The following is a 10144-nucleotide window of genomic DNA, read 5'->3' as shown; positions in this document are numbered from 1 at the left end:
CTATAACCACCCCACCACCTTCAGGTACAGATTCCCTCCCACCCCCACTCCCACACCCAGTCAGCCAGCCAATCTTTAACCTGATTTTAAACTATAGGTATGAAGATCAAGACAACTTAGAAGTAGGTCTGCTTAAAGTTTACTTTGATAATATCTGTGGAAAATGGATTTTAAAGCTTATTCATAAGTAACTTTTAACCTACATAGAAAAAAAATTATAAACACCTTAAAGAATATTTTTTGGCTTAGGTAAAAGTCACCTAAGCCAAAAAATATGCTAAATATAAATGCCCTCCCCAGCTGCTAAGGCAGGTTTTAACCGTCCCCCCACCTGAGAACCTTCCTTATCCATGTGTGGGTATTGGAAGTACCTAAGGCAGTAACAAAACTATAGTTCTAACATTTAGCTGTCAGGAATTCACAGGGCCGCTAAACACAACTGCTCACGGAATCAGGCAAACAAGGCAAAGGAGTCCAGTAGGAGCCCTGGAAGGCTGCAGGGATTAGAACCGGAAGTACTTGCCCCACTGCTCCTTACAGGACTGCTGGCCAAGTGTCATTGGATGTTCTGATCTTTTCAAGGGGCCAGAAATCCAGATTCTATATAAGATTTCCAGATTTTAAAAAACATCATGTGGCCCTTTGTTCTAACTGTTTCAAATTAGTGAGCTTTTATTATATATCAGTTTAATGCATGTTAACATTTAATAGCTAATGAAGCTGAATATATTGACTATGGTTTAAATTTTTAATGAATAACTTTATGTATGATTTTAGAAATAAACTTCTAGCCAAGTCATAATAATCTTATAATATATTCATATCTAAATTGTACCTAAGAATTTCAGTCTTAATGTTGCCAAATTTTTTCTAACAAGTCAAAAAGTAATGGACAGAGTTTTACTTTTCCATTTTAATAGAATGAAAAATGAATTACAGAAAACAATTTTTCATTTTTTGTAGCAGTTTGACAGTACCTATAAATGAGAATCCAAAAAATTCATACAACCAACCACTGTGCCAACCCCACAAAATTTTCATGGATGCAAAACTGCTTTAAGTATTTGCCATTGTTCATAATTTGGTGGTATATACGTTGAAAACACGGTCTCTAACTAAGTTTCATCCACAGCTCTGGTTAAGTTCACCTTGACTCCGCGGGTGGTCTTAGTCTTGCCCCCACGGAGACCAGCTATGTAGATCTGGGGCCTGGGCACTCGGCTGCTGCCTTCTGTCATTGACTGCGTGCTAGCATCCTTTGAAGGGTACACCTGGGAACAATTTTCTCTTCTCATGTGACTGAGATCAGTTTGCACCGAGTGAGTAACTTTCTGGCGCAAATTGGCCTAAGTAGAAAGAGAATACACAGGAATTAACATCTCTCTAAAGAACAAGTAAAATACTCTCAGGTACCAGTTAATAGCTGCCTTTTCTTTTTCTTCCCCCCTCTCAATTCACAAAGAACTTAGTCCTATAACATAGCATGTTTCTGCAAAACATTAAAACATTAGAAAATGTAGAACATAATAGAAAATAAATACCCTTTGCTGAGAAGTCGGAAATAGATTAAATCATGAAAATGGACCCAAAGAGAGAACACACAGATTCAGACTTTTTTAATGGCTTTTTTTCTTGGAGGAGGGGGTGGTAATTAGGTTTATTTATTTATTTTAATGGAGTACTGGGAATTGAAGCCAGGATTTCATTTGTGCATGTTAAGTATACGCTTTACCACTGAGTTATACCCTAACCCCAGATTCAGACTTACAGTGAACTCAATTCTTTGTTAGTATAATCTTCTAATTCATTCATTAGTATACTTTGAGATGTAGACAACTTGGATTTTTTCCACCAAGAATGGTGGAATGGTTTATTTTTTTTTTTAAAGACAAAAATTTAAGATTTCCATTGTCTTACTTAAATGGGCTTCACCCAAGACTTTTAATATAAAAAGCTCTGATATTTCCAGGTTATATTTTATATTATGCTACATTTTACTTACTCCTTTTATGGATTATTAGTAAACATGAGGTTAAATAGGTTACTCAGGCTGGAAAGGAAGGAGGAGTTTATAAAAAGGAGGATAAGAGTTTTCCTGAGGTTGTGGTCAAGTCCAAGGAAAAAACTCAAAAGGTACTAGAGAAGGTGAGTTAAGAGAGACCTGGAATTAGAGGAAATTCAGAGTTTAAGATGCTGCAGGTGACTGAAAACCAAAACTACTTTTCCCCCCACCACACAGCTTACTCTCTACATGAACATGCCTTTACTATTCCTGTGTCTCTATTAGCATAGTTTTGCTATTCAGGAGACTCCTGCCAAAGCAAATAACTTGATTGTTCAATACAGAACATCTTGAAAGGTACATCAACCCTTCAGAAGTGAGCATTAACACACAGAATAAGCCCTAGAACTCTTCGCACCCCTTGCCTCAAGATTCACCTTGCTATTCCCATCAATCCTGGACTGCTTTTTCATGATCTTTACCCAACCCAATTCAAGCCCCCAACCCAACCCCCGACCAACCCCTGGCACTGAAAGACCTGCCTTCAACCAAACTTCAAAGTCTCAATAAATCCTGACCGTGCTGTTCTCCCCATGAGCCACTGCAAAGCTCTGCTGAGGGAGTGGTTTTCCTGATGGCTTTAAACCACATCCTCTGCTTTGTCTTATCAACAGGTCCTGTTGGCAATATATGGGGAGCTGGCATTCAAGATGCTGCAGTTCTAGGAGATAATTAGGTCTAAGGTGAGGCTCAGAATGAAATTGAGGAATGAGAAGAGAGAACCCCATCAGTGTGAAGGTCAGTCCCACTGAACACCCTATTCTAACATTTCCAGTCCAGACCTAATCTGCCACCTACATCTCACATATCCTATCCAACCATCACCCCCCACTTCTCTTTTGCCTATCTGTATCTCAAGACCAACTTAAAATGCCACCTAAGTCAGTGTAGTAGAATTTTTATTTCACTTCTATTATAGCACTTGTAAAGAGGAACTGAAATATTTTTCACATATCAGTGTCACCTGCTAGACTCTTAGTTCCTGAAGAACAGGTGGTAGGATATAAATGTTACCCAGTATACGTCTGAAGAGCTCAAGTGAGTCTCATGCACAACAGGAAAGAATACAGGGAATGGGAGCTTCATCAACTACAGGACAGTAACTGGAAAGCTAATGCAACGATGCTCTGGAAGGTATACCGGGAAGCTGAACCTTCCTCATCCCAAGAAATCGGGACTGAACAGTTGCCACCAGAGAGGGGAGCAATGGAAATGATGGGTTAGTGAAAAGTGAGACTGAACACACAAACGGACAAAGGCTGGACCTTACATGACAGTAGAACTCTGATCCACAACCTCTGCAGCAACCTGTCTTGGAAGTCAAACCACAGCTTTGGTAGCTGTAGCAATCAGCCCAGAATAGCCCTATTATTTTTCTGCCTCCCCTTCTAGCTCTGGACCCAATCAGAGAAAGCCAAGTATGCTCACCAAACCAATCATGTAAGATGCTTCCTGCTGCTAGTTAGCCTGCCTCCAGGTTCCCCGTCAATAACCTCAAATCAGAGACTACCCAAAGCCTTCACCTTTGTCACTATAAAGCTTTCTCACTCCTCTCCCCAGCCTTGAGTCTCTGCCGAGTGCAAGAGTTGGTAAGTGACTGCCTTAATACAGCAAGCTCTGAATAAATAGCCTCTGTTCTCACGTGAGTACTCATCCTTTATCTCCACACTTGATTTCAGTTAAAGAGATGGAAGAAATATATTAAAAGAAGACTACAGATATAAAAAGAGTTTGTTCCTTCGCGTTACAAATATTTGCTGTTTAAAATGACAAGATACTATACAAAGGGTGAGGAGGGGAATTCCACTGAGTCATGGATGTGAGTTTCAAAGACAGGCTTCAAGGTTAGGTACCTACTGTGATTAAGGTGACTGAGAATGAGAAGGACAAGAGAGCCAAGAGAACATGTTGACAGTAAGAGGGAACAATACCTGTGATATAACAGGGGTAACATTCTACTCCAAAAAAAGTCCAAGAAAGAGAAGGGTATACTTTAAATGATTAGAGGAAGCCGGTCGGTTTTAAATACTAGCACCTCATAGGTTAGCACAATACATTGGGATCAGTAGGGAGGTACAGAGAAAGAGAGAGAGAGAGCAAGTATCACTGTTCTAGTTACTGGCTGACATAATTTGAGAGAAGCTTCATGCTTCTGTATTTCCACATATACTTACAATTAGAATACAATCTTACAATGTAAAGCTGGAAAATCATAAATTATGCTCATTATTTTTATTTTAGAAAAAAAACCCCTGTGTACAATGCACTATTTTATATCACTAATTTAGCTTACCAACTCTGTGAGTGACAACATACTAAAATTCCCCAACCTAGAACTAATTTTAGAAAATATTGTTACAAACCAGTTTTATAGCTTGTCTTCTTAATTCCCATTCATTCCACTCATATGATCTCACAATTGTTGGCGGCAGTAAGTGTGTGTCTGTCTGGGTGCTACTTTCACACTTTGTAATTGGTTTTGTATAATGTTTGTTCACATCTTTCATCTAAAAAAATGGAGTTTTGTCATTAATATTCATCAGATATAAACATTATTTACAGATAACTAAAAATATTTAATTAAAACTAACAAAAAACATTAGGAAAATAAAAATTTTTTCCCCTTTCTTGGGAAAACAAGAATTTCTGAAATATGAAACATACTTGTAAATAACAGAAGAAAAACAAAAAGCTCACAATTAGTGACCCAAATGTTATTATTTTCCTGGGCACTGTGGATTTGTGCCTGATTTTGTGAACTTAAGGTAGGAGGTGTATTCTAAAAGGAAGCAACCTAACATCACTCATTCCCAAGTTAAATGCCCCTCTCCAACTTTCACAATTGGTAGCATGAGTAATACCTTGTTGCAAATGGACAGAAGTCAAGAATAGCTATTAAATATTATATATAAATCACATTTGTTTAAAGTATCAGAACATCTTTGGGATACATCTTAAACCCAAACTATGCATACATAGCAGATTGTTATCCATTTTAGTTGAATATGTTAATTTTTTCTGCCAAGACACCCAGAAGCTCACTATTAAAATATTAAGTGTTCAGTAAGTCCAGGTTAAACAAGTTATGATTATTCTGGAAATGAAGTTGCTGGAAGGGGTGACAAAGGTTTAAGAAACTCAGGCCATAGTAAAGAGGAAGGAGAAGAAATTAATTTCTTTTCTCAAATCAAGGAACAGATAATCACTGAGTGCCTACCATTTAGCAGAAGATACAATTTTTGCCTTCAAAATGATCTTATGATAGAGTTAGGTAGATTAAAAGATGCTCAAAATATAATTAACATTGTTATACAAGTAAATGGCAAGTGAAAACTAATAAGGACTACAGCATTGAGATACAGAGGGAGAAGACTCACTTCCATTGGTGTTGAAGGTCAGTGAAGGGTTAAATACACAGGGAAAAACAGGATCAGATATGTAGGGGAAATTTGTTCTTTTTTTTACATTTATTATTGTTTTAAGGTTTTTTTGGGGGGGGGGTAATTAGGTTTATTTATTTATTTAATGGAGGTACTGGGGATTGAACCCTGGACCTCATGCATGCTAAGCAACAGCTCTACCACTTGAGCTATACCCTCCCCCAGGAAACTTACTCTTTAATGGAAAAGTATCTACATACAGCACACCTTTCTGGTCATCTGATTCTAGCCTTTCATTGTCTTTGTGCTATCTTACAACTCCCTAAATTAGAAATAAGTGGTATCGAGGCCAAATAATTCTTGTCTATAGACATGCAAATTCATAATTCTTTCAAGGTTTTTTATGGACCTTGTAAAGCGTCAAGTATAGCCAAGACTCCTTAGAGAAGAAAGGAAGAGATAACTTACTCTATCAGATATTAAGACTTATTGTAAAGCTATAGTAAGACATAGGTACAGGAATATTGTTTAATTGATTAATTGAACAGAAAAGGGAGCCTAAAAAATAAGCCAGAAAATAAGAGACGAAGAGGAAGAAAACGAGGACCTACAGCAGGAGAATGTGACCCCCACGGAAGCAGGAATTGTCACCTGTTCCATTCACTGGGCCGAGAACTGTACCTGGCACACAGTAAGCCACTCAGTAAATGTCTGCTGAATGAATTAACACATAGGTGCCAACGCACAAAGAAACACACCTTCAGATCCATTTTGGATCTTTCAGACCACTGCAACTCAAATCTGTTAAGTTACTTTACAGCCCTGAGCATAAGTTATCACCTGTGTTACCTGTGCTGAACTCCTTCAATGTTTCAATTATTTATCTAAACATCGTCTTTCTCTTTGGGATTTTTCCAGTCTAATTCATCAATTTGACTCCTTATCTTTCCATTTATTCTTTGTGGATTTCCTTAGTTTCCAGCTTCACATGTGAACCCCTTTCAGATAACCTGTAAAGGCCCTCATCTGACCCTGTCTTTGCCTGAAATGGGGAACCATTCTGCAACAAAATGTAACTTTTTAATTAACTATGCTTTTAAATGTCATAAATTTTTACAATACCAATCCTGCTTACCTGAGAATATGGAATAAGGGTTTCAAACTGTTGATGAAGTTCCAGCAGCTGAATTAATTCTGCATTTTTTTTGGCTTTTTCCCTAATTATATCAATATAATTTTCAGGATTTTCTGCAAATGAATATGCAGCATCTCTAGTATTGAAAGTATAATACTTTTCTTTATATTTCAAAATTCCAATTGCTGGATTTCCTGGAAATTAAGAGAGGAATTGAATTAAGTATGAAATACTTAGTGATTCTATGTTTGTAATACACCCACAGAACCATTTCCTAGACATTCCATTTTTAACATACCACTTATGTTTTAATTTAGCTAAATTGTTACAACTAGCAATTTTAAATTATATATTTTGATAAATTGTATTTTATATAAAGTTCAAATTAAATTAATTTTATTTTATATTTTTTTAAAAATTTACATTATGATTTTATATAAAAATATTTCACTATCTGGATATAAGTTGTTTAAAAATCTTTTATGAGAAGCCAGTTAGTCATCTGGCAGGCTTTTCAAATCTCCTTAAACTAAACTGACTATTATAAGCATTGTTTTAAAAACAATTCTATATGAACTACAAATATGGGACACCTATTCCTAAATGTAAATTTGCATGTTAGAAAGCATTTCCCACTGTGAAGAGATACTACATAAAACACAGATTTTTAAATATCCACAAAGTTTGTATGACTTATATAGGATACAATAATACTGTCTTATTTATCCTTTTCAACAAATATTTCTTGACCCTGTTCTTGGCACTGAGGATATAGAAGAAAACAAATCAATAAATATACCATAGGCCAGAGAGTGATCAGTGCTACAGAAAACAACAACAACAGAAAATAAAGCAGGTTAAGCATGTAGTAAAAGGAAGGAGGGTGAGGTTGATATTTTAAATTGCGTGATCAGGTACAGAGCTATCCAGGTATGGGGGACTGAGCTGTCCAGGCAGAAGGAACAGCAAGTGCAAAAGCTCTGGGGTGAAAATGGGCTTGGAATATTCAAGAATAGCAAGAAAGCCAGTGGGGCTGGAGCAGCGCACAAGGGCAGGAGTGGTGGGCAGTCAAGTGAGGGACGCCCTCTAAAGAGAACGCAGCCTGGAAAGCCCAGCATCACTGGGGGATTTGAGCCACGTGGTCTGCAGTCCTGAAGAAGGAGGGGGTCCTACAAAACACCTCCGAGGCAAGGCAAGTGGCTGCTGCCCAGAAAAATAATGTACGAAGTAGAAATAATGTAGAGGGCAGAAATGAAGTCTCAAGACCAGCTTACTCAGAGAGGACTCTAAAACCCAAAGCCCTACAAACCCTTTTGCTTTTCTCCCCCTTTCTGAGAATCATAGTTGGTGGGAGCTGGAAGGGACCAAGCAGACCTCTTTGTTGGTCCTTCTCCTTTTCCTGACGTGGAAACTGAGGTCCACACCAGGCATGAGGATGGCTGAAGGTTACTCAGTTTACTAATGGTTCAACTGAGACTGGAAACCAGGCTCTCCTAATCCCTGCCCATAGCTTTTTCAACCCTATCATGCTACCTGTGTCATCACCCTACATTCATGTTTCTCTGGGTTTGTGTCTCTCATGACCCCCTTCCCTGCTTATTTGTGAAGAGAGAAGAGAGGGAGGGATGTAGGGAGGGGGAAGGGAAGAAGGAAGAGAAAGGAAAGGGAAAGAGAAGAGAGAAGAGAAGAAAGAAACCATCTACATTCTGTTGCTTTTTACTTAGTGCTTTTTACTTCATGGCTCTTGACTGATTTCTCCCCAGTATCAGTGGCCCTCATGGGACCTCAGAACATTATTCTCTCAGTTCCCCAAGGTGAAACTTTTATTACTCCCATAATGAAAAAAATCACTACCATTAAAAAAAATGAGTCAGTGTGTACATTCTCTAGCCTATGTACACACAATCCCAATAATTCTTTGCAATAATTCTATTCCCAGTTCACACAGCACCTTTTGGATAATGATTTCATCTCAGTTTCTGATTTACTCTTTGTTTTGGAGAAACTCTAGTTTTATATATATATAAAATAGAGAAATTTTACTTGGTAAAATATTGGCCATTTCCAGAGATGGATCTGACTTATCCAGAAATCCTGATCTAGGTTAATGGAATGGAACCAAAAAGTGACAAAGAATATTTTTTAATAAACATATCAGTCAAGCTAGTGTAGCTCTTAAAAGTAATTACTTTGGAAGATGACACATTTTAGTAATGCCACGTAACATTTCTGGAATCCCTCATTGACATACGAGTCATCCCCCTGTTATGATCTTGTAGCATCCAGTATTTCATCAGATACACATTCCATCACTTATCGCTTGTATTATAATTTCTTGTTTATGTCCGTCTACCAGGTCATACTGCAGGCATTTCAAAGATAAAGACTTTGCGTCATCTTTGTAGCTCCTTTCCTAACTCACCAATAGATTCCATGAAGTTTTACAAAGTGAATAAGGGAGTGACAATGATGGCACTTCATTCAAAAGAAAAAAAAAAAAACTGGGGAGGGGGAACAGTATTATTTCCAATGATGTACCTGGAAGGAGAAGACCATCTGTTGTAGCAAATGTGTATGGACAAAATCCCCGATACTGAATTAACAATTTATCAAAATTGGCTGTTGTTTCTGGGAAAAGCCACTCCAGTTTTCTGAAATCCGCCAGATTCACTCTATCTTCTGAAATGAAAAAGGCCAAGAAAAACCTTATTCAATGGGAAGAGTAAATCACGCAAGGGAATGAGCAAGAGAGAATGGTTGCTACGTGACTAAAACGGAGATAAGTCAACTTCATTCAAGATGGTGTAGCTCAGTAATTTAAAAACGTGGCAAAATACTTTGAATATGATGCTTATATACTAGGACTGTTACTTCTCAAAACAGATGAGAATGTTCTAAGCAGAAAGAGTCAAGGAGATATCACTTAGTAACTTAATTTTGATAACAAGGTATGTAATTTTTGTTCGTCTCACTTTTAAAGTCTTCCTAGTGTTGCTAATGCTGCTAATTTTTTTTTCTCACACAAATAAAAACATACATGTATGCCCCCGGGTTCTTAGCTTTTGCAGTTATACTTACATTCTGGGCCTGGCTCTGTACCCAAACAGCAGGCACCACAAATGACCCTGGAGCTACAACTAGAGGTTAATGTGCACTTGGGAGAAAACAGACCCTCTTCCCTCTTTTTTCTTGATACGCCTGAAAGCCTCAAACAATGATGAGATGTGGCAAGTGTAAATTAAATTCTTTCAGAAGAACATTGGGTCTCCCAAGTCACTGGGGCAGTAACTTGATAAATAGTTTTCTAGTGAATAAAAAGTTTTGATTTATAGTAGAAAATGACATGTCTTACCAATAAGGTTGAGTTTAATATTCACTGTTGAAGTGACTTCAATTTTTCAATTTCATTTAGTATTTGCATAGATATGCTGTTTGAATAAAACGAAATGAGTAGGGAAAACTTTAACTGGAAGGATGCTTTTGAGTCCCTCTGATTTAGTTTTCAGATTTTATATATCCTAATAGTTTAAGAATGAAAATTACCACTACATTTTTATTTTTCACTTT

At 37.4% G+C, this 10144-nt stretch overlaps 1 protein-coding gene across 2 annotated transcripts in view; it reads right to left on the bottom strand.

Annotated features, from left to right (window-relative positions):
- Positions 1–917: 917 nt before the first annotated feature.
- Positions 918–10144, bottom strand: part of CFAP206 (cilia and flagella associated protein 206) — a 48091-nt gene continuing 38864 nt past the window's right edge. For both annotated transcript variants that reach the window (XM_032484565.1, XM_032484566.1), the window contains 4 exons: positions 9116–9256; positions 6578–6771; positions 4426–4569; positions 918–1346 (listed from right to left, as the gene is read on the bottom strand). In XM_032484565.1, the coding sequence (XP_032340456.1) occupies positions 1116–1346; positions 4426–4569; positions 6578–6771; positions 9116–9256 (710 nt within the window). In that variant the 3' untranslated portion in view covers positions 918–1115. The remainder of the gene's footprint in view (positions 1347–4425; positions 4570–6577; positions 6772–9115; positions 9257–10144) is intronic.

This window comes from Camelus ferus, chromosome 8 (genome assembly GCF_009834535.1).
Source record: "Camelus ferus isolate YT-003-E chromosome 8, BCGSAC_Cfer_1.0, whole genome shotgun sequence".
Classification (NCBI taxonomy): Eukaryota; Metazoa; Chordata; class Mammalia; order Artiodactyla; family Camelidae; genus Camelus; species Camelus ferus.
Note: the sequence above shows the minus strand (reverse complement) of the source record. Positions and strands in the feature narration are given on the sequence as shown.